The 25752-nt window shown below is 40.8% G+C and overlaps 1 protein-coding gene and 1 pseudogene across 1 annotated transcript in view; one reads left to right on the forward strand and one right to left on the reverse strand.

Annotated features, from left to right (window-relative positions):
* The window catches only part of TESK2 (testis associated actin remodelling kinase 2), a 171921-nt gene that overhangs the window by 70196 nt on the left and 75973 nt on the right, over positions 1-25752 (reverse strand). The window contains exon 3 of the mRNA XM_066376151.1: positions 20290-20411. Coding sequence (XP_066232248.1) covers positions 20290-20411 — 122 coding nt within the window. The remainder of the gene's footprint in view (positions 1-20289; positions 20412-25752) is intronic.
* Positions 14038-14208, forward strand: LOC136401792 (U2 spliceosomal RNA; annotated as a pseudogene).

Genomic DNA, 25752 nt, shown 5'->3' on the forward strand with positions numbered 1-25752 from the left:
CTTTTCTGTCCCTGGTTTTTATGGTCCAAATTTAAGACAGCTAAAGGCAGAATAAATATTGCTCAGCAATCAACTGATCATGTCAATAGTACTACATATAATAAAAAGAGGACCAATCAAGTTTGTAGTCTAATTTTACTTTTTTTTTAAATGAAACAAAATAAAAATCTAACATTTTAAATTAGATCTGCTTGCTTATATATATTAAACCAGTTTAATAAATACAAAAATATCTTAGATTTCTGGAATATCCTCTATCTTGAATAACCTGAAGGTAAACTGTTCATTCTGTATTTTTTCTTTCCACAGAAAATTTTAGACCTTGTTACTCAAAACTGCCATGCAAGCAGCAAAATACCAGGCAGAACTCCTGACAAAGGCAGAACTATTAATACATATATATCCAGTGGCTTCAAATGTTCCTGAAATAATTTTTATTTTACTGCATTTTTTTAATTGCTTGATTTTAGAGAGAGGGAGAGAGAGCGAGAGAAGCATTCATTTGTTGCTCCACTTAGTTGTGCATTCATTGTTCACTTTCCAACACCAATGTTTTCAGCTTTTTTACACTTGGGACCAGTGAAAATAAAAAAATTATTTTGGGGGCCACTAAGGCAGAAATCACCCTAAATATAAGTGAATTCAAGTAAGATCATTGGGTCTATAATCTTCATGCAACATTGGAGTGGTTAACTCTTTTGTGGACCGGCACGAAATTTCTGGCAAATGGGTCCATACCGGGGGTTGAAAAACACATGACGTGCCCCGACCAGAAATCAAACCCACAACCTTGTCATTTCTGGACGATATTCTAACCAATTGAGCTAACCAGCCAGGGCTCCAAAATGCTCTTTAAAAAGAACACCCAGAAAGTTTATATTCTAAGCATAGTGCCAGAAAAGGGTTAAGATTAAGTAGGGAATATAAAAAATAACATCATGGTCCCATATTCAGAGATTTCAAAATAAAGGAGTTCACAGACAAATTATAATAATGGATAACATTTATTGTGCACTTACAATGTGTCACACTGTTCTAAATACTTTATACAAATTTACTTCATTTAACCCTTATAAAAACATTATGTGGTAGGTACTATTATTTTTTTAAGATTTTATTTATTGATTTGTAGAGAGAAGAGGGGGGGGAAGATGGGGTGAATGAGAGTGGGAAGCATCAACTTGTAGTTGCTTCTCATATGTGCCCTTGGATTTCAAACCAGCAACCTAAGCATTCCAGGTTGATACCCTATCCACTGCTACCACAGGTCAGGCTGGCAGGTATTATTACTATGTCCATTTTACATTTTTATCAACTGAAGAGAGATTAAGTGGCTTGCCCAAGGTCACACAACTAGCAAATAGCAGAGTCAAGGTGGGATCCTTACCTTAAGTTTTATGCTTATACAGACTCAATATATGATGCTTAAGATGATTATAATATATATTAACAATAAAAGTACTAACAGTTAAGTCTGGCCTATGGTGGTGCAGAGAACAAAACTTCGACCTGGAATGCTGAGGTCACTGGTTTGAAACTCTGGGCTTGCCTGGTCAAGGCACTTACTTATGACAAGCAACGAATGAACAACTAAAGTGAAGCAACTATGAGTAGATACTTCTTGCTCCACCCCCGCCCCTGTGAAATCAATAAATAGAATTTTTTAAAGTGGTTTCATTTGTCATATTTTTTAACTTCCAAGAATCTTTGTGGTTCTCTAATTATCCCCATTTTAGAGTTGCTTCATAGGTGTAGTATCTTCTCTTTATCTCCTAGAAAAAAAATAATTATAAGGTGTTTTGGTGGTTACTTTTTAAAATTTTCTTGTTACTTGGGGCTATTCAATTTCTCTAAATCCACCAATTTCCTGGAAGGTAGCGGGGGTGCAGGTGGGCCGGGGAGGATTCCTGAGAGCTAAGTGATAAAGACTAGAAGTACTGACAGCCTCAATAGGCCGTATGCAGACTCTCTTTATACTCGCCTCTTCTCAGTAAAGCACTCCTTCCCAATCTTGTCACATTACATGCTTACCTAGTAAAGAGTACTTCTGGTTCAATTTTTCTCCAGAATTAAAACTCACTGTAATAGGATGGATGAGAGTTAACTTATTAGCTGCAATGATTGGGGATAGTGACCTCTAAGCCCGATTTCCCCCTTAAAAGACTGAATAGTCCTATTTTTGAACTATGCCTGATACCCATCTTCAGTTCCTACGCTTTTGTAGGTTTCTATGGTGCAAAATGACTTACTTCAAATTGATACCCTTTCTATAGATACTGTTTTATAGACACTGGAAATATAGTAGTGAAAAAGATAAAGTTCAAGGAATTCACCCTATACTGAAGGCTACAAACAATAAATAAAAAAATAAATGAACAAGATATTTTCAGAAATGATATGAGCTAAGAAGACAAAGCAGAGGAAAGGGATAAATAGTGATATGAATGGCTATTTTAGGCAGATTGGTCAACAAAGGTCTCTTTGAAGAGGAATTATCTCAGAAAAAGCATGTCATATGATTCTGGGATAAAGACAGTATAGAGCCGGACTAGCGGTGGTGCAGTGGATGGAGCGTCGGACTGGGATGTGGAGGACCCAGGTTCGAGACCCCAAGGTCGCCAGCTTGAGCGCGGGCTCATCTGGCTTGAGCAAAAAGCTCACCAGCTTGGACCCAAGGTCACTGGCTCGAGCAAGCGGTTACTCATCTGCTGAAGGCCTGAGGTCAAGGCACATACGAGAAAGCAATCAATGAACAACTAAGGTGTCGCAACAAAAAACTGATGATTGATGCTTCTCATCTCTCTCTCCGTTCCTGTCTGTCTATCCCTATCTATCCCTCTCTCTGACTCTTTCTCTGTCCCTGTTAAAAAAAAAAAAAAAAAAGACAGTATAGGCAAAGGGGAAATTAAGTACAAAATCATAATATGGGAAAGAGGTTGGTGTAGTTGAGAAACAAAAGGCCAGCAAGGAGGTTAAAATGGTGTAATATAAAGGAAGAGTGATCAGAAATAAGGTCAGAGAGAGACAGGTAGATCAAATCATTCATTTAAGGTCTTGTAATGTCGCCTGACCTGTGGTGGCGCAGTGGATAAAGCGTCAACCTGGAACACTGAGGTCGCCGGTTCAAAACCCTGGGCTTGCCCAGTCAAGGCACATATGGGAGTTGAATCTTCCTGCTCCTCCCCCCCCTTCTCTCTCTCTCTCTCTAAAAATAAATAAAATAAATAAATAAGGTCTTGTATGTCAAAGCCCAGAATTTGTATTTTACTTGAAGGGCGACAAAAAGTCACAGAAGAAAATTCAGCAGCGGGGATGGTATGACCTGATTTACCTTTTTAAAGTTCAATCTGGCTATTTGGGGTAAGGAGGGAATCTAGGAGGTCAATGAGGAGGGTGGGCCTACGATCACAGCTGTGGAGATGACAAAAACTAGTCAGACCAAGGACATATTTTAAAGATAATGTTGAACTCATGACAGTTTAAAATACAGTGTGAAGAAAAGATATGAAGAATAACACTTAGGTTTTTATTTTATTTTGTTTTATTTTTAGTATGTGCGCATCCATAAAAGAGAGACAGAAAGGGAGAGAGATAAGCATCAACTCCTGGTTGCATTACTTTAGTTGCTTATTGATTGCTTCTCATATGGGCCTTGCCCAAGGTCCTCAAGCCAAGCCAGTGATCCCTTGCTCAAGCTAGTGACCATGGGCGCAAGCCAAAGACCTTGGGCTTCAAGCCAGCAACCTTCAGGCTCAACCCAATAAATATGGAATCATGTAGATGATCCCACGCTCAAGCCAATGACCCCGCACTCAAGCTGGTAAGCCTGTGCTCAAGCTGGATGAGCCCATGCTCAAACTAACAACTTCAGGGTTTCAAACCTGGGCCCTCTACATCCCAGGTCAATGCTCTATCCACTGAACCACCACTGGTCAGGCAACTCTTAAGTTTTTAGTCTAAGTCTAAGTAACAGATAAATGATGGTTTCCAATTGCTGAGAAAAATGATTAGTAGTAGTCCATAACAAGTACTCAATAAATGGTTGCCACTGTTTATATTAAAAATCATTTTCTAAAAAATAAAAAATAGCCTGCCCTGTGGTGGCGCAGTGGATAAAGTATTGACCTGGAACACTGAGGTCGCTGGTTGGAATCCCTGGGCTTGCTCTGTCAAGGCACATACAGGAAACAAGTACTATGAATAGATGCTTCCTGCTTCTCGTCCCTCTCTCTCACTTTCCCCTTCCTTTTTTCTCTCTCTCTCCCCACCTCTCCCAAAATCAATCAATAAAAATAATCCCCAAAATAAGTCATTTTCCATTACATGTCAATTATATTTTATTAACATTCTTTATAATTATTTAGCTTCTGAGGTGGTACTACTCCACTACCTATAGACAATGACAGAAATATTAGTGAAGCTTATTCCATGTTTTATTTAAAAATTTTTCTGGTTATATGAAATTAGAACTTAGACTCAAGTCCTAAGTCATTACACTTTTTTTTTTGTCATTAGACTTTCTACCTTGGTACAGAGAGGAGAAAAAATGTTAAGACCCCTTAAAAATAGTGCTAGTGCTATAAAATTGGCATTGAGGACTATACAGACTCTTTCACCTAGTTACTCAGTAGAATTACAATGATAAAATCAGAAAGATCCACTTTAGCCCATCATTTTTATTAAAAAAATTTTAATCCATCCTTTTTAAAAACTTTCCACTTACTATAGAACACACACATATATGAGATAATATATTTTTTAAACCTGATCATTTAAAAATTATTCAACGCTAATTCAATTCTAACCATTGATTTGGTCTATTTCCTAGTTTAAAAGGAATAACCAAAGGTCAAATAACTTATCCAAGAGAACACAATTAGTAAATCATGGAGTTGGTTAGGCACATAAGAGGAATGGTGTAAGGTAGGGCTGGAAAAACAGATCAGACTTTAACTGTGAGTCTCAAGACTCAATTCTGAAATCAATGGAGGCCACAAAAATTTCTTAAATAAATTTTACAGCCTAATCAGGCAGTGGCACAGTGGACAGAGCATCAGCCTGGGATGCTGAGGACCCAGGTTCAAAGCCCCAAGGTTGCCAGTTTGAGCACTGAGTTGCCGGCTTGAGCGTAGGATCATACATATGACCCTATGGTCACTGGCTTGAGCAAAGGGGTCACTGGCTCAGCACACATATGGTCCAGGCACATATGAGAAAGCAACCAATGAACAACTAGGTGCCATAACTACGAGTTGATGCTTCTCATCTTTCTCTCTTCTTGTCTGTCCCTCTCTCTCTAAACAAAAACAAACAAAAAAAAAGTAAAGAAAAAGTACAGCAAATAAATTTTAGAAACAAAATAGAAACAGCACAGATACATACAACAGTCTGACAGCTGTCAGAGGTAAGGGGGGGTTAAGGTGAGGTGAAAAAAGGTGAAGGAATTAAGCAGAAAATATATATAAATACATGTATGACACACAGACATGGACAACAGTATGGTGACAACCAGAGGGAAAGGGGGTGGGGGGAAGTGGAAGTGAGCAAAGGGGGGATAAACGAGGATGGAAAGAGACTTAACTTTGGGTGGTGAGCGCCCAATGCAATATGCAGATGATGTTTTCATTTTTAATGTATTGATTTTAGAGAGAATGGAGGAAGAGAAGGGGAAGGTAAAAGAGAGAGAGAAACATCTATCTGTGCCTGTATGTGTCCTGACCAGAGATCGAACTGGCAACCTTTATGCATTAGGACAATGTCTAACCACCAAAGCTATCTGGCCAGGACTGCAGATGATGTTTCATTGAGTTGTACACTTAAAACCTGTATGATATAATGAACCAATGTCATGCCAATAAATTCAATTAAATAATAAAAAATAAATAAAATATATTACAGTAAATAAATAATAAGTAAATAAAACAGAGGCAGAACTCAGATGAACATATCTATAGACTTAAAACACTGCCACCTGAGCATAACTATTCTCCCCAGACCCAAGACTTGGGCACCATAAAATGTACATCCTGTGCTCCCAGGCTAAAAAGTAGTCGATGCCAAGCATATTTCACTTACTTCCTATATATACCAAAATGTGTAGTGGGATATTTTCTAGATCCTCTGCATATCATAAATAAAATATCTAAAGTTAAATAAAAAGAAAGGAAGTTTACAATTAGAGCTGTGTATCAGAAAGAGCAAGAGAGGTTGGGGGGAGATAGAGAAAATAATTCACTACAGGCAAAAGTGAAGAGAGCTGAACTGATGGATGTATAAGGAACAGATGCAAAAGGCTTTGAAGATTTAGAATCAAGAGCTTAGTTTCTGATTAAAAGCAAGAAATAAAAGAAATAACTAAATATGGTTGAGGGATTTTCAAAATGAGTAACTGAAAGATAGCAATCTTAATAACTGAGATTAGGAAAATATAGTGCTATATCTTCATAGAATTAGCTGATACTAGTCTGTTTCCTATATGTACAGTTTGCTTACTAAGGAGACAACAGCCCGCTACTTCGATTGTTTTCATCATGACATTACTGGCACGGGACTGGACTGAGTATGAGTAGCTCCAAATAAATATTTGGAGAATTGAAAGCATATTCTCTATTTTAACAAAATGACAATCAGCCCGGCCTGTGGTGGTGCAATGGATAAAGCATCGACCTGGAATGCTGAGGTTGCCGGTTTGAAACCCTGGGCTTGCCTGGTCAAGGCACATATGGGAACTGATACTTCTTGCTCCTCCCCTGCCTCACTTTCTGCTCTAAAGTGAATAAATAAAATCTTAAAAAAAAACCAAAATGCAGCGGTAGAGCGTCGGCCTAGCGTGCGGAGGACCCGGGTTCGATTCCCGGCCAGGGCACACAGGAGAAGCGCCCATTTGCTTCTCCACCCCTCCGCCGCGCTTTCCTCTCTGTCTCTCTCTTCCCCTCCCGCAGCCAAGGCTCCATTGGAGCAAAGATGGCCCGGGCGCTGGGGATGGCTCTGTGGCCTCTGCCCCAGGCGCTAGAGTGGCTCTGGTCGCAATATGGCGACGCCCAGGATGGGCAGAGCATCGCCCCCTGGTGGGCAGAGCGTCGTGCCGGGTGGATCCCGGTCGGGCGCATGCGGGAGTCTGTCTGACTGTCTCTCCCCGTTTCCAGCTTCAGAAAAATGAAAAAAAAAAAAAAAAAAAAAAAAAAAAACCAAAATGACAATCATAGTGTTGTAAATGAATTTTGAGATAAAAATTCTGAACAAAAATTAGTAGATAAAAAAAAATAAATTCAGACTGTGGCCTTAAAAAAGTAAGCATGAGAATGTGAATGAGGAGTCTAAAAGAAATATTAAATTTCTCATGGCATGAAGAATAACAAAGAGGTATGAGAACAAATCTTAGTACAAGTCCTCAGAATGGCCATTGGGGAGTGGAAGTGAGCAGGGCATGGAGTTGGGTTACAGATCTTGAGCACAAGACTTCCTGGCATAAACAACCTTATTCACAAGAGGACCAAATAATCAGTCCCTGCACTCAACAAAGTACTTTATTGTTCCTTTTTTTTACTGATAACTTTGGCCAACTGATGATAAATCAACACCAATCTTAACTGTATCCATGTACTGAAATATACATATATAGATACACAAATAAAATATATACACCTACCGCTTCTATGACTTACCAAGCTCATTCTTTTTCTTCCAACTAGAAATCTTAGGAGGGAGAAAGATAAAAGGAAAAGAGGAAGTAGAGAGGTTGGGGTCAAGAAAAAGACAGAAATAAAAATGTGAAAGTTCAACTCACTCCCTCCTGCTGGGCACAAAACAGCTGTGCCAGCAGAGAACCAAAGCGTGCGCAGAGGATTAGATACCCAGCAGTGAGCACTTTATGCAGATAGCCTTTGTCTCCAAGTGGGACTTTCCAAATCACTAATTCAGTGATTTTCTATCTTTCTTTGCTTTTAAGCAGGGGAATCCTTTCTTCAAAACTTTTATATAGCCTGACCAGACAGTGGTGCAGTGGATAGAGTGTCGGACTGGGATGCGGAGGACCCAGGTTCAAGACCCCGAGGTCGCCAGCTTGAGCGCGGGTTCATCTGGTTTGAGCAAAAGCTCACCAGCTTGAACCAAGGTCGCTGGCTCAAGCAAGGGGTCACTCGGTCTGCTGAAGGCCCACGGTCAAGGCACATATGAGAAAGCAATCAGTGAATAACTAAGGCAGAGGTCCCCAAACTTTTAACACAGGGGGCCAGTTCACTGTCCCTCAGACCGTTGGAGGGCCGGACTATAAAAAAAGCTATGAACAAATCCCTATGCACACTGCACATATCTTATTTTAAAGTAAAAAAACGGGAACAAATAAAATATTTAAAATAAAGAGCAAGTAAATTTAAATCAACAAACTGACCAGTATTTCAATGGGAACTATGCTCCTCTCACTGACCACCAATGAAAGAGGTACCCCTTCTGGAAGTGAGGCGAGGGCCGGATAAATGGCCTCAGGGGGCTGCATGCGGCCTGCGGGGCCATAGTTTGGGGACCCCTGAGCTAAGGTGTTGCTACAAAAAACTGATGATTGATGCTTCTCATCTCTCTCTCCGTTCCTGTCTGTCTGTCCCTATCTACCCAACTCTCTGTCTCTGTAAAAAAAAAAACTTTTATATAGAAGTTCAATATAAAACAGATGAAAGTAGAGATACTCAAGCTAGAAAAAGAGAGCTGCAAGCCTCAACTGCTCATCCTGGGGTTGGCCCTGAGGAGGCACAGCTGCAAAAATCCTAGGGTTCCAAGAGACAGATTCTTCCTCATTTAAATCTAATCATCTCAATTTGAGGGAAAACTTTAGTTCATACTTCTCAGTTTCTGCACCTATAAAAAGAACTTATAGTATTTACAGCTTGAAAACAGACTATGAGCCATGTTAACAAATAGTCACAAAAATGTTTAATTGTGGCCTGACCTGTAGTGGCACAGTGGATAAAACGTTGACCTGGAATGCTGAGGTTGCCGGTTCAAAACCCTGGGCTTGCCTGGTCAAGGCACATATGGGAGTTGATGCTTCCTGCTCCTCCCCTTGTTCTCTCTATCTCCTCCCCCCTCCAATAAAAATGGATAAATAAATCTTTAAAAAAATGTTTAATTGTAAAAAATACAAAGTATTAGTAAATTTCTAAGACAACTAGAAAAGCATTTAGAAAATAACTTCCAAGAATTTTGAGACTGGAACATAGTCATGCTTAGATTAATATTTATGACATCCTAGGGAAGTATAATATATATTCCTATGTTCTAGTACTCCTCTAAGAAAAGCCAACAGCAAAAAGGATGCTGCTTGCTTTAGGCCATTCGTAGGATAATTTCCTTTCACTATGTTCAAAATACACAATTAAAATGAAGAGACAAGAACACAGAAGATATAAACAACTAGAAGCTTCTTTTTTTTTTTTTTTCTGAAGCCAGAAACGGGGAGAGACAGTTAGACAGACTCCCGCATGTACCCGACCGGGATCCACCCGGCACGCCCACCAGGGGGCGACGCTTTGCCCACCAGGGGGCGATGCTCTGCCCCTCCGGGGCGTCGCTGTGTTGCGACCAGAGCCACTCTAGTGCCTGGGGCACAGGCCAAGGAGCCATCCCCAGCGCCCGGGCCATCTTTGCTCCAATGGAGCCTCGCTGCGGGAGGGGAAGAGAGAGACAGAGAGGAAGGAGAGGGGAAGGGGTGGAGAAGCAGATGGGCGCTTCTCCTGTGTGCCCTGGCCGGGAATCGAACCCGAGACTTCTGCACGCCAGGCCGACGCTCTACCACTGAGCCAACTGGCCAGGGCCGTAGAAGCTTCTTTTTAAGAGTAATCTATTCCCAGCCTTTTAACCACAGTATATGTGAGACAGGTGGCTTATGCAGAACAAAAGAAGTCACCATTAGCCTGACCAGGTGGTGGGAAAGTGGAAAGAGTGTCGAACTGGGGTTCAGAGGACCCAGGTTCAAAATCCTAAGGTTGCGAGCATGAGCGCGAGCTCATCGGGCTTGAGGGCAGGCTCACCAGCTTGAGTGCAGGGTCACTGGCTTAAGTGTGGGATCATAGACATGACCCATGGTCTCTGGCTTGAGACCAAAGGTTGCTGGCTTGAAGCTCAAGATCGCTGGCTTGAGTCCAAGGTCGCTGGCTTGAGCAAGGGGTCACTTTCTCTGCTGTAGCCCCATGGTCAAAGCACATATAAAAAAGCAATAAAAGAACAACTAAAGTACCACAATGAAGAACTGATGCTTCTCATCTCTTTTCCTTCCTGTCTGTCCCTATCTGTCCCTCTCCCTGTCACACACACATACACACAAAAGTAGTCACCATTAGAGTACAAAACCAATATGGTTAAAATTAAAATAATTTTCATGTATTATGAACGTACTCACTATGAATTATAAAAGATCTATAGGCTTTACATACATTATCTCATTTGCTGGCTTATTGTGAATATCAAGGTAGAGTTAACACTAGTTTTTATATATTAGAGAACTTAGCTGAGTACAAGAATATTAACTCTTGTAAGTTAAAAGGGAGGGTGTATCATTCTTGAGCAATGGGACCAAAAAAATTGGCTAAGAAAGTAGATCAAGGAGATACCAGAACAGTAATGGTATCATTGGCCTCATCACACCATGTTTCTAGGCTGGAATACATATATTTAGCAAAACAAGAGCAAAGATGTAGGTAGACTCTAACCCAATATTGTCATATACAGCACTGGTCCCCAACCTTTTTTGGGTCACGGACCAGTTTAATGTCAGAAAATATTTTCATGTACAGGCCTTTAGGGTGGGACGGATAAATGTATCACGTGACCGAGACAAGCGTCAAGAGTGAGTCTTAGATGGATGTAACAGAGGAAATCTGGTCATATTTTAAAAATAAAACATCGTTCAGACTTAAATATAAATAAAACGGAAATAATGTAAGTTATTTATTCTTTCTCTGCAGACCGGAACCAAATGGCCCACAGACCAGTACCGGTCCGTGGCCGGGGGTTTGGGGACCACTGATATACAGGAGCCACTAGATTCATGTGGTGATTTAAATCAAATCAAATAAAAAAATTAGTGCCTTGTTCATTCCAGCTATATTTCAATTCTCATTAGCCATATGTGGCTATTAGAGAGCATGATAAAAAAAATATTTCTATCACAGCCCTGGACAGTTAGCTTAGTCAATTAGACTGTTATCCTAAACACCAAGGTTGCAGGTTCAATCCCTGGTCAGGGTACATTAAGGAAGCAACTAACAGATATACAACTAAGTGAAAGAACAAATGAATGCTTCCCTCTCTCCCTTCCTCGCACTGTCTCTCTAAAATCAACCAATAAATAATAAAAGAAATATTTCCATCACTGCGGAAAGTTCTTTTTTTTTTTTTTTGTATTTTTCTGAAGCTGGAAACGGGGAGAGACAGACAGACTCCCGCATGCGCCCGACCGGGATCCACCCGGCACACCCACCAGGGGCGACGCTCTGCCCACCAGGGGGCGATGCTCTGCCCCTCCAGGGCGTCGCTCTGCAGCGACCAGAGCCACTCTAGCGCCTGGGACAGAGGCCAAGGAGCCATCCCCAGCGCCGGGGCCATCTCTGCTCCAATGGAGCCTTGGCTGCGGGAGGGGAAGAGAGAGACAGAGAGGAAGGAGTGGGGGGGAGAAGCAAATGGGCGCTTCTCCTATGTGCCCTGGCCAGGAATCAAACCCGGGTACCCCGCACGCCAGGCCAATGCTCTACCGCTGAGCCAACCGGCCAGGGCCGGAAAGTTCTTTTTTTTTTTTTGGACAGAGACAGAGTCAGAGAGAGGGACAGCAGGGACAGACAGACAGGTAGGGAGAGAGATGAGAAGCATCAATTCTTCATTGCGGCATCTTAGTTGTTCATTGATTGCTTTCTCATATGTGCCTTAACCAGGGGGCTACAAAAGAGCAAGTGATCCCTTGCTCAAGCCTTGAGTTCAAACCATCAACCTTGGGCTTCAAGCCAGCAACCACTGGTCTCAAGCCAGAGACTATGGGGTCATGTCCATGATCCTCTGCTCAAGCCAGAATCCCATGCTCAAGCTGGTAAGCCCACATTCAAGCCAGCGACCTCGGAGTTTCAAGCCTGGGTCCTCCATGTCCCAGTCTGACAGTCCATCCACTACACTACCACCTGGTCAGGCAATACAGAAAGTTCTATTCACCAGCATTACTCTAGCATAAATATATTAAGAACAATAGCAGACACATAACAAACATTTGATGAGTGAATGAATGATAAAAGATAGACAGGTGGCCCTGGCCGGTTGGCTCAGCGGTAGAGCGTCGGCCTGGCGTGCAGGGGACCCAGGTTCGATTCCCAGCCAGGGCACATAGGAGAAGCGCCCATTTGCTTCTCCACCTCCCCCCCTTCCTCTCTGTCTCTCTCTTCCCCTCCCGCAGCCAAGGCTCCATTGGAGCAAAAGATGGCCCAGGTGCTGGGGATGGCTCCTTGGCCTCTGCCCCAGGTGCTAGAGTGGCTCTGGTCGCGGCAGAGCGACGCCCCGGAGGGGCAGAGCATCGCCCCCTGGTGGGCAGAGCGTCGCCCCCTGGTGGGCGTGCCAGGTGGATCCCGGTCGGGCGCATGTGGGAGTCTGTCTGACTGTCTCTCCCTGTTTCCAGCTTCAGAAAAATACAAAAAAAAAAAAAAAGATAGACAGGTTTCAGACACATCTCCCAGGAAGAAATACAAATGGCCAACAGATATATGAAAAGATGCTTATCTTCATTAGTTATTAGAGAAATGCAAATCAAAACTACAATGAGATACCACCTCACACCTGTTAGATTAGCTATTATCAACAAGACAGGTAATAGCAAATGTTGGAAAGGCTGTGGAGAAAAAGGAACCCTCATTCACTGTTGGTGGGAATGTAAAGTAGTACAACCATTATGGAAGAAAGTATGGTGGTTCCTCAAAAAATTAAGAATAGAGCTACCATATAACCCAGCAATCCCTTTACTAGGTATATACCCCCAAAACTCAAAAACATTGGTACGTAAAGACATGCAACTCCATATTCATTGCATTGTTCACAGTGGGCAAGACATGGAAACAACCAAAAAGCCCTTCAATAGATAATTGGATAAAGAAGATGTGGTACATATATACTATGGAATACTACTCAGCCATAAAAATGATGACATCGGATCATTTACAACTACATGGATGGACCTCGATAACATTATACTGAGTGAAATAAGTAAATCAGAAAAAACTAAGAACTATATGATTCCATACATAGGTGGGACACAAAAATGAGACTCAGAGAGATGGACAAGAGTGTGGTGGTTACCAGAGGGAGGGGAAGGGAAGAGAGGAAAGGGGTAGAGTGAGGGGAGGGGCACAAAATAACCAAATAGAAGGTGATAGAAGACAATTTGACTTTGGGTGATGGGTAGGCAACATAATCAAATGTCAAAATAACCTGGAGATGTTTTCTCTGAATCTATGTACCCTAATTAATCAATGTCACCCCATTAAAATTAATTTAAAAAATAGATAGACAGGTTTCAATGGGCCATTTAAAGAACTAGCCACGCCTGACCTGTTGTGGTGAAGTGGGTAAAAGCGTTGACCTGGAACGCTGAGGTCGCTGGTTCAAAACTCCAGGCTTGCCTGGTCAAAGCACATATGGGAGTTGATGCTTTCTGCTCCTCCCCCCTTCTCTCTCTCTGTCTCTCTCTTTCTGTTTCCTCTCTCTAAAAATGAATAAAAAATCTAAAATAGTTTAAAAAAATAAAGAAATAGCCACAGGAAAAGAAAAGATGATAATAATAACTAATATTTATTTAATGGGTACTTAAAACAAGCCAGGTACTATTCTATGTGCTTTAAATGTACTCATTTAATTAATGCTCAATAACAATTCTATGAGGTATTCATTGTTATTACCCCCATTCTACAGATATGAAAACTAAGGAAAGGGAGGTTAAATAATTTTCCAAAAATCCAGGCAACTTGATTTAGAATCTAAAGCCTTCATTTCTAATCATTATACTATACTACTTCTATCACTTCTCGGCCTTTTGGCTAAGATCAAGTGTACACTATACTACTTCTATTATAATAATTATTATTTTTTAATTTTGCTGTGATGGAATAAAATTTATTTAAAGTCAGTCTTCTCATACATTCCCAAGTCAAGTTCACAGTCAAGACAGTAAGAAAAGGCCTAATCAGGCGGTGGTAATCCCGAGGTTGCCAGCTTGAGCGCAGGCTCATCAGGTTTGAGCAAGGCTCACCAGCTTGGACCCAAGGTTGCTGGCTTGAGCTTCTCATCTCTCTCCCTTCCTGTCTGTCTCTCTCTGTCACTGTCACACACACACAAAAAAAAAGACAGTAAGAAAAGAAGTGATGAAATAAAAAAAAAATACTGGCAGGAAATACACAAAATGGTAATATTAGTTTGATTCCTAGGTGCTGAGCTTAAGGGCAATTTTTTTTCTTGTTTTTGCTAACTCTATTTCCTAAATGTTCTATAGTATGATATATCACTTTTACAATAGTAATAAAAACCATAAAAATATTATTTTTAAAGATGAAAATATGATCATCTTAAAAATTCCTAAGATTATCAAATCAAGACTCCTCCAAATCACTCTCAAACATTGTAGAGGCCCCCTAACTAATCTCTTAGCCACCAGTCTCCCCAACACCAAACAGCCATTTTGAGTTTGCCATAAGTTACCCTCTACTATGGTAGTCCTTGCTCAGACTCTAATACATAGAGCATTAAATATAATCTTGGCTTTATGCAGAGTATTTCTGAATAATTTGGTCCAATTCATCCTTTCCACCTTTATCTACCAATTCTACCCTATCAAATCCTCAGCTCTCCTAGACCTAGGAGAAGCATGGTAAAAAAATCCAGGTCTCAGAGTCAAAACCCTTAGCCAACACATAATCTCTTGGTCTCAGTTCCTTCCATGGAGAATACTTGTGAAGATTAAATCTTTAAATAGGTAATGACAGACCGAGCAAGTCAGTCTCATACTATTCATCACCAGAACGCTGCAGCCCGGTGTAAACAGTTTTAACTTTCTCGGGAAGCAGTATGGCAGATTGGGAAATTCTGTCCAAGGGGTCCTATACTGCCCCTTCATTTGGAGTTAATCCTCAAGGACCCCTACCAGGACAACTTTGGCAGATGGATGTTACTCATATACCTTCATTTGGCAAACAGTCGTATGTCCACATTACAGTGGATACATATTCTGGATCTATAGTAACCTCTGTCAGAACAGGAGAGGCTGCTAAGCATGTTATAGCTCATTGTCTGTATGCATTGTTCTATTATTGGATTTCCTAAACTGGCTAAACTGAAAATGCTCCTGCATATGGAGCAAAAGCATTTACTGTATTTTGTCATGCTTACAATCTTTAAAGTTAAGGTATTATTAAAGTGTACTCAGCAAACATTTTAAGGTCAATTTAAAAAAAAAAATTTAAAAGGGGGTAGTCATATCTTGGAATTCCTACGGGTCTACCATATCATGCTTTTTACTTAAAAAAAAAAAAAAAATTTACATTTCTTTTGAATGCTGATGAACAGGAGATGCCAAATCTTTTTCGCCTGCAAACTACTACCTTCTTTACTTGATCCAGCTAATAACACTGTTTTGTCTTTTTCCAAATAGCTCCAGATATATGGAAAAGATTTATATAGGTGGATGGGGATCCTCAAACCCCCCAGCGAGATCTTCTGAGCATGGCTTTTAAGATACCTAGAGGCAGAAAAAGCCCAATAGAGATCAGGGGAACTACCAGCTTTTAGGATACACCCTTAAAGGCTCCAACGCCCCAAAGGGGTCTCATAGGATGCCATCTGGGTCCTGCTTCAATAGTGGAAAGGAAGGTCATTGAGCTAAAGCCTGCCAGACTGACATGCCTCTGCTGTGAGAAAACAGGGACACTGGAAGGTAGGCTTCCCTCTCGCTCCTCTAAGGGAGAGTTCAGTCTCTTCCAGCCCTGCTCCAGCCACCTATGACCTAACCTTGCCCAGAAAGCTGGGGTTTGCCACTGAAGGCTGAAGGTGCCCAGGGCCGTCGGCCCCATCTACGACACTGTGGACGAGCCTAGGGTATTTCTTCCAAGAAGCAGGTAAACTGATCTCATTTGCACAAGGGCCACTTAACTATGTTTTGCCTGAATAGTCACGTTTTTTATTCTTCCCTCAAAGATCTCTGTTGTGGGTGTTGATAGTCCTATTTTCTGCTGCTTTGTTTAATATAGAGTGTTTCCTCTATCCCTCCTACCTCAATGCCCCACTCATATATCAGGCTGGGACCTACTCCTAATTTAGAGCTCTCTTTCCCCCTTTTGCCAACTTCTATTATGAATCTACCTTTGCCACCCAGCTTAGTGTATCCCAAGGTTCTCTTTACCATGACACAGTCGCAGAGCTCCAGGGAAAAGCAACCTGCTCTCATCTCTCCAAGCAGAGGAGAACAGAAACTCCATATCCACGCATGCTGCAAATGGCTTTTCCAGTCTACCTGAATCATTACCAGCTAGAAGGAGCGGTCATTGGGACTTGGACATGAGCTGCAAAGTATAAAATGGTAACAACAATTTCAATGCCATGCGGACTTTTCCTGGATGTGGACTTTTCCTGGACTCCTGCTCCCTGTGACAGCTCCTAACAGACTGAACTGTGGTTGGGTTGCATTTTTCAGGGATTTGGCATGGTGATGGGGCCAACTTGGACTTGGTGAACATGTTAAGGACACTACTCTTTTATGGATTCTTGCTATATTGGCCAAGAGTTTGCTTAAAGGCTTTTAATCACTGTAAAAAAAAATAGAAGACTGGATAAAGAAGATGGGGCACATATACACCATGGTATACTATTCAGCTAGAAGAAATGATGACATCGGATCACTTACAGCAGAATGGTGGAATCTTGATAACATTATGCGGAGTGAAATAAGTGACTCAGAAAAAAAACAAGAACTGCAGGATTCCTTACATTGGTGGGACATAAAAGCGAGACTAAGAGACATGGACAGGAGTGTGGTGGTTACGGGGGGTGGGGGGAGGGAAGGAGGGAGAGGGGGAGGGGGAGGGGTACAGAGAGAACTGGATGGAGGGTGGCGGAGGACGATCTCTCTTCGGGTGATGGGTATGCAACAGAACTAAATGACAAGACAACCTGGAAATGTTTTCTTTGAATATATGTACCCTGATTTATTGATGTCACCCCATTAAAATAAATATTTATAAAAAAAATCTTTAAATAGGTAAAACATCCACACACAACAAGCCTTCAATAAGTGATAGTTTTGCATTATTATTATTAGCCAGTGGATTTTTAATTAACTGATTCCTCAAAAAGCTTTGTACTTTTACCTCTGTGCTTTATTACTATTTTGCTCCTTTCTGAGTTCCTTCCCTACCTTCTAAAATCTTATTAAAATTCAAGTTCCAGTCGAGTCAACCTCTTCCAAGAAAGCTTTCCTGATTCTACCAAGCTATTATTATCTCTCACTCCTATGCAATTCTATAGCACTTAGAGTTACCCAAGTGGTGGGGTCCTCGCTGATTTTATTAATTCTCTTTTCATGTATATGAGTCCTAGGTCTCCAATTAGGGTGCAAATTCCTTGTCATGAGACATTGCCTTTATATTTCACTTTTATACCTTTCTGATGTCTGACATATCACCAGGCATATACTAGATGCTCAAAAACATGATGATCTGATTTTTGGATTGGGAAGAAAGTAATCAGAATAAAAATACTGGCTGAACATTTTTTGTAGTGGACTAGGAAGCCAATAATTCTACATAAAGAAAGAAAGTTTCAAGTAAGCAGTATAATCTAATTTCATAATTTATTACCACTGACCAAATATGTAAATCATACATACTCAAGCTATCTGATTTCTCTGTGGTCCAAAATAAATATTAGCAATAAGTGACACTAAGTAAATAGCACTTTTAACTTTTAGAGTCTTACACATAAACTATACTTAAATATGTATTGACTTAAATTGTCTTATTTGGTTTTGCAGGGGTTCAGAACAAGTCACCTCAAGAAATGCCTCTGTGGTATGTAAATTATTTTGAGCTAAAGGCAACCTAGACCCTGTACACTCAAGACAAACTTCTGCCCTACTACTCCCCCCCTTAAACTACCTAGAATAATTTGAATTAGGGGCCTTGCCCATAATAAGAGATTATCAGAGGCCTAACCTGTGGTGGTGCAGTGGATAAGGCATCGACCTGGAATGCTGAAGTCTCCAGTTTGAAACCTTGGGCTTGCCTGGTCAGAGTACATATGGGAGTTGGGGCTTCCTGCTCCTCCCTTCTCTCTCTCACTCTCTCTCTCTCTCCTCTCTAAAAAAATGAAGAAAGTCTTTAAAAAAAAAAAAAAAGAGCCCCTTACGTTGTTAAAAAAAAAAGAAAGAGAGCCTGACCAGGCGGTGGCACAGTGGATAGAGCGTTGGACTGGGATGTGGAAGGACCCAGGTTCGAGACCCCGAGGTTGCCAGCTTGAGCACGGGCTCATCTGGCTTGAGCAAAAAAAAGCTCACCAGCTTGGACCCAGGGCCCCTGGCTCCAGCAAGGGGTTACTCAGTCTGCTGAAGGCCCACAGTCAAGGCACATATGAGAAAGCAATCAATGAACAACTAAGAAGTCACAACGCGCAACAAAAAACTAATGATTGATGCTTCTCATCTCTCCGTTCCTGTCTGTCTATCCCTCTCTCTGACTCTGTCTCAAAAAAACCCCCCCCCAAAAAAAAACAAAACAAAAAAAAAGAGATTATCAGAGATAAATTTTTTTGTCCTATCTATATGGCAGGGCAAACTACTAATTACTGAACATCTGTTCTTCTTATGTTCCTGCAGTGACCTTCTGAAGCCCCAAGGTGCCTTGCCTTATCCTTAAATCAAAATGTCATATACAGGGGGACCTCGGGTTACAATACAGTTCCATTCCTACAACAGTGACGTAACCCGAATTTTGGTGTAAGTCAAAACACACCCTAGTCAAAGTTACTTACCTAATAGTTGTAAAATCATAATTACAACATAAAAACACAACTAAGCCACAGAAAAAGGAAAAGGACATAAATATACTGTACTGTACTGTAGTAACAGAAGAAATGACAAAAAATGAGTAAGCCGAAACACTCATGTCTCAATTGTTTAAAGTTTTTATGGGAATGAGCACCATACACTTGAAATATCATCTGTCGAGACTGTCATAACCCTCAGACACCCGTTTATGTCATTTTCTTGTCTGTCTCTGAACCTCTCGTGTATGTGGGGGTCTTTGTCTCATGTATGTGGAGTTCCCATGCACACATATGTAATTAAATTTAATTATTTTCTCTTGTTAATCTGTCTCATATGTAGATTTAATTATTATACCAGCCAAAAGAACCTGGGAGCATAAAGGAAAGTCTCTACAACTCCCCCATAGTTTCACTGGGAAACATACTTACCTCGCTAAAAAAAAAAAAAAAAAAAATCAAGATAATTACGATAAGGAAGATACAGCTACTGATTACTAGAAAGTGATGATTACATAAGCTTATTATATATAAAAATAATTCTCCCTGACTTGGCCAGTGGCTCAGTGGATGAAGCATGACCCAGTGTGCCAGAGGTCATGGGTTCGAACCCAGTCAGGGCACGTACAAGAAGCAATCAATGAGTATACAACTAAATGGAACTAAGTGAAACAAGTTAATGCTTCTCTCTGTCTCTCTGTCTCTCTCTCTCTCTGTCTCTCTCTCTCTCTCTCCTTTCCCCTTCTCTCCCTTTCTCTCTCAAATCAATGAAAAAACAATAAAAAAATAATTCTCCTTTAAAAAGGTAAACTATATTATTTCAAGTGAGAGCTAAAAGTTAAGGGTAGACAGCATGGAGTATAAGTTAATTTTTATTTTCCTTCCCTGATTTAATTACAACTCCTCATAAAGCAATTAAGAAGATTAAATAACCGTATAAAGACTAAAATCTTTTCTCTTTCATAAATTACTAATTCAGCAGTAGGAAACAACTGTTCTAATGAGCTGCTACTAAGAGTAAATAAATTTGAGAGACAGAAGGAAGCTGCTTTACTAAATGAAGTTAATTACCAGAAATTAAGTCTCAATAGGTAGAAAAAGGCCTATAGTACAGCTAAACCGCGACACGACAGACTCAGCAGGGAATCCTGAATCCCTCTTTTTAGCTGTTAATGCTATTCTAATAAGTTTCCAATAATGTTTCAAATCTCTCACTGACCCCCATTAGGAAAGAAAAGCCATTACCTAAGGATGTTGGGATGGGAGAGTCTATTCATAAGCTGCACCTCCTTGAGCATATTTGCCCGGTTACTGCTCAATGTGTTCATCTTAAGAGCCATCACCTGACCAGAAGCTCGGTGGCGCACCTAGGAAATAAAATAGAACAAGAAAAGTCTCAAGAGCAGCAGGCATATACGAGGTCAAATTCTCCACATGCAGAACATGCCAAAGGTATTTTAGTGCCAGTTTCAATAAAATAGATATGGTGGGGGATGTTTTCCTGTAAACTCTGTGATTATATTAGAGTGTCACTTTCATTAATAAAGATGAATTTAGCCAGACCAGGTGGCTGCGCAGTGGGTAGAGCGTTGGCCTGGGATGCTGAGAACCCAGGTTTGAAACCCCAAGGTCACTGGCTTGAGCACGTGCTCATCCGGCTTGAGTGTGGGCTCGCCAGCTTAAGCACAGAGTTGCCTGCTTGAGCAAGAGGTCACTGGCTCAGCTGGAGTCCCTCAGTCAAGGCACATATGAGAAAGCAATCAATGAAAAATTAAGGTGCCACAACTATGCATATCGGGTTGATGCTCCAACCAACTGAGCTATCTGGCCAGTGCCTGAAGGTGACACAACTATGAGTTGATGCTACTCATCTCTCTCCTTTCCAGTCTGTTTTTTCCTGTCTGTCTGTTTCTGTCTCCCTCTCTCTTTCTCACTCACTCTCTCTGTCACACACACACACACACACACACACACACACACACACAAATAAATTTATTCCATCCAAGACCAAAGTTGTTTCATTAAGCTGGCCAGGAAAACATTGTTAATAATGTTTTTATTATTATTTTATTATTATATATAAAAAGCCTGTCTTTTTATTCTCCTCTTCTTTTCCAAGTGATAGGAGAGACAGAGAGACAGATTCCTGCATGCACTCCAACCAGGATTCACTCAGCAACCCTCGTCTGACACTGATGCTCTGCCCATCTGGAGCCATGCTCCCAATGGAGCTATTTTTAGTGCCTGAGGCAGAGGTTCCTCGGATCTATCCTCAGCACCCACACCGATGCACTCGAACCAATTGAGCCATGGCTATGGGAGAGGAAGAGAAGGTGAGAGAGAGAAGGGAGAGGAGGAGGGGTGGAGAAGCAGATGGTTGCTTCTCCTGTGTGCCCTGACCGGGACTTCCACATGCCGGGCTGATGCTCTACCACTGAACCAACAAAGCCATTTCCTTCCTTCTTTCCCTCCCTCTTTCTCTCCCTCCCTCTTTTGCTTCTTCCCTCCCTCCCTCCCTTCCTTTCCTTCCCTTCCTTCCCTCCCTTCCTCTTCCCCCCTCCCTTCCTTCCCTCTTTTCTTTCTTTCTTTCCTTCCTTTCTTTCTCTCTTTTTGTTTAATACCTTACAGAAAATGAGAGAAATTTATTAGGCTGGAAAAAGTCCCTTTTGTGGAATTTTAAGTGTCCACAGAGAAGATATATGCACAACCCTTAAATAACAATGAACAATAAAACTATCTCTACAGGACACTAAAGACTCATACTAAAAATCTCTCCCAAGCACTATTAAAAAAATACCTATCTAGAGCGTCGGCCTAGCGTGCGGAGGACCCGGGTTCGATTCCCGGCCAGGGCACACAGGAGAAGCGCCCATCTGCTTCTCCACCCCTCCGCCGCGCTTTCCTCTCTGTCTCTCTCTTCCCCTCCCGCAGCCAAGGCTCCATTGGAGCAAAGATGGCCCGGGCGCTGGGGATGGCTCTGTGGCCTCTGCCTCAGGCGCTAGAGTGGCTCTGGTCGCAACATGGCGACACCCAGGATGGGCAGAGCATCGCCCCCTGGTGGGCAGAGCGTCGCCCCCTGGTGGGCGTGCCGGGTGGATCCCGGTCGGGTGCATGCGGGAGTCTGTCTGACTGTCTCTCCCTGTTTCCAGCTTCAGAAAAATGAAAAAAAAAAAAAAAAATACCTATCTATAAGGAAAAAAAGCATTTTGTGTTAAATATAGAAAGAAGTTGGTGAACCTTTCAAAGCTAATATTATAGTAACCCAACCCAAGGTACTTTATAAATAATTTATTCACACTCAAGTCAGATACAAAAAACATGACCATACAATATAACTACTACCCACAAACACAGAGGAAAGTTTACTTTTAAAACATTCACCCGAGTGACGTCAGAGAAATGGTGCCATAAGGAGCGATACCGATAAATCTCCCAAAAAATTCAACAAGATCTTCAACCAGAGACAGAAAAATCTATCCTTGGAGCCTCCAGCAGTTCCACACTAAACGCAAAGTACTATCAACAAAACCACCCTCAGATGCCATTAAGGAAAAGGAAATCGAATATCATGGATACAAAAGACAGAGAGGTAGCACAGATAAATGAGGAAAAATCTATGGAGAAAAAATTTAATATATTAGAAACCTTGGAGCTAAATGACAGAGAATTTAAAATAGAAATCCTAAAAATACTCAGAGATATACAAGAAAACACAGAAAGGCAATTTAGGGAGCTCAGAAAACAACTCAACGAACACAAAGAATATATTACCAAGGAAATTAAAACTATAAAAACAAATCAAGCAGAGATAAAAAACTCAATTCATAAGCTGAAAAACGAGGTAATAAGCTTATCTAATAGAACAGGCCAGATAGAAGGTAGGATTAGTGAAATCGAAGACAAGAAACTTGAGGCACAACAGAGAGAAGAAGAAAGAGACTCAAAAATTAAAAAAAAATGAGAAAGCCCTACAGGAACTGTCTGACTCCATCAAAAAGAATAACATAAGACTAATAGGTATATCAGAGGGAGAAGAGAGAGAAAATGGAATGGAGAATATATTCAAATATATAATAGATGAGAACTTTCCAAGCCTGTGGAAAGAACTAAAGCCTCAAATTCAAGAAGCAAACAGAACTCCGAGTTTTCTTAACCCCAACAAACCTACTCCAAGACACATCATAATGAAATTGGCACAAACCAACGACAAAGAAAAAATTCTCAAGGCAGCCAGGGAAAAGAAGAATACAACATATAAAGGAAGGCCCATTAGATTATTATCGGATTTCTCAACAGAAACTCTACAAGCTAGAAGAGAGTGGACCCCAATATTTAAAGTCCTGAAAGAGAAGAACTTTCAGCCAAGAATACTATACCCATCAAAGCTATCCTTTAAATACAAAGGAGAAATAAAAACATTCACAGATGCAGAAAAGATGAGGGAATTTATCATCAGAAAACCCCCACTCCAGGAATTACTAAAGGGGGTTTTCCAACCAGATACAAAGAACAAAACAAAACAAAACCACAAGTAAAAGCTCCACCAAGAAAACAATAAAACCTTCCAGTCTACCTGAATCATTACCAGCTAGAAGCAGCGGTCATTGGGACTTGGACATGAGCTGCAAAGTATAAAATGGTGACAACAATTCCAGTGCCATGAGGACTTTTCCTGGATGTGGACTTTTCCTGGACTCCTGCTCCCTGTGACAGCTCCTAACAGACTGAACTGTGGTTGGGTTGCATTTTTCAGGAATTTGGCATGGTGATGGGGCCAACTTGGACTTGGTGAACATGTTAAGGACACTACTCTTTTATGGATTCTTGCTATATTGGCCAAGAGTTTGCTTAAAGGCTTTTAATCACTGTAAAAAAAAATAGAGGACTGGATAAAGAGGATGGGGCACATATACGCCATGGTATACTATTCAGCTAGAAGAAATGATGACATCAGATCACTTACAGCAGAATGGTGGAATCTTGATAACGGTATGCGGAGTGAAATAAGTGAATCAGAAAAAAACAAGAACTGCAGGATTCCATACACTGGTGGGACATAAAAACGAGACTAAGAGACATGGACAGGAGTAGGGTGGTTATGGGGGGTGGGGGGAGGGAATGAGGGAGAGGGGGAGGGGTACAAAGAAAACTGGATAGAGGGTGATGGAGGACGATCTCTCTTTGGGTGATGGGTATGCAACAGAACTAAATGACAAGATAACCTGGAAATGTTTTCTTTGAAAAAAAAAAGAAAGAAAGAAAACAATAAAACCAAATTTAAACTGTGACAACAAAAAAAAGAAAGAAAGGGGGGGGAGAGGATGGAAATTAACAGTAGCAAAGAACGATGGAGTAAAGAAGCACTCAAAAGAAACTGCATTACAATGAACAGGGTAGAAAACCTTTTCATTACTTAATGGTAACCACCCTTGAAAAAACCACCACAGAAGTACATGACTTAAAAAGGATAGCAACAGAGGAAAGAAGTATGGAATACAAATAAACCAAAACAAAGGATAGAAAAACAAAAGAGAAGAATCAAACAAGACACAAAACTGACAGAAAGCAATGTATAAAATGGCAATAGGGAACCCACAAGTGTCAATAGTTACACTAAATGTAAACGGATTAAACTCACCAATAAAAAGGCACAGAGTAGCAGAATGGATTAAAAAAGAAAATCCAACTGTATGCTGCCTACAAGAAACACATCTAAGCAACAAGGATAAAAACAAATTCAAAGTGAAAGGCTGGAAAACAATATTCCAAGCAAATAACATCCAAATAAAAGCAGGCATAGCAATACTCATATCTGATAATGCTGACTACAAGACAGCAAAAGTACTCAGAGACAAAAATGGTCATTTCATAATGATTAAGGGGACGCTGAATCAAGAAGACATAACAATTCTTAATATATAAGCACCAAACCAAGGAGCACCAAAATATATAAGATAGCTACTTATTGACCTTAAAAAAAAACCTGACAAAAATACAATCATACTTGGAGACCTCAATACACCGCTGACGGCTCTAGATCGTTCATCCAAACAGAGAATCAATAAAGATATATTGGCCTTAAACAAAAGACTAGAGCAACTGGATATGATAGACATCTACAGGACATTTCATCTTAATGTGACAGAGTATACATTTTTCTCCAGTGCACATGGATCATTCTTAAGAATTGACCATATGTTGGGCCACAAAAATAACATCAGCAAATTCAGAAAAATCGAAGTTGTATCGAGCATATTTTCTGATCATAAAGCCTTGAGACTAGAATTCAACTGCAAAAAAGGGGGAAAACCCCACAAAACTATGGAAACTAAACAACATACTTCTAAAAAATGAATGGGTCAAAGAAGAAATAAGTGCAGAGATCAAAAGATATATACAGACAAATGAAAATGACAATACAACATATCAGAATCTATGGGATGCAGCAAAAGCAGTGATAAGAGGGAAGTTCATATCACTTCAGGCCTCTATGAACAAACAAGAGAGAGCCCAAGTGAACCATTTAACTTCACACCTTAAGGAACTGGAAAAAGAAGAACAAAGACAACCCAAAACCAGCTGAAGAAAGGAGATAATAAAAATCAGAGCAGAAATAAATGAAATAGAGAACAGAAAAACTATAGAAAAAATTAATACAAGGAGCTGGTTCTTTGAAAAGATCAACAAAATTGACAAACCCTTGGCAAG

The sequence above is a fragment of the Saccopteryx leptura genome, chromosome 3, assembly GCF_036850995.1.
Source record: "Saccopteryx leptura isolate mSacLep1 chromosome 3, mSacLep1_pri_phased_curated, whole genome shotgun sequence".
NCBI classification, from domain to species: Eukaryota; Metazoa; Chordata; class Mammalia; order Chiroptera; family Emballonuridae; genus Saccopteryx; species Saccopteryx leptura.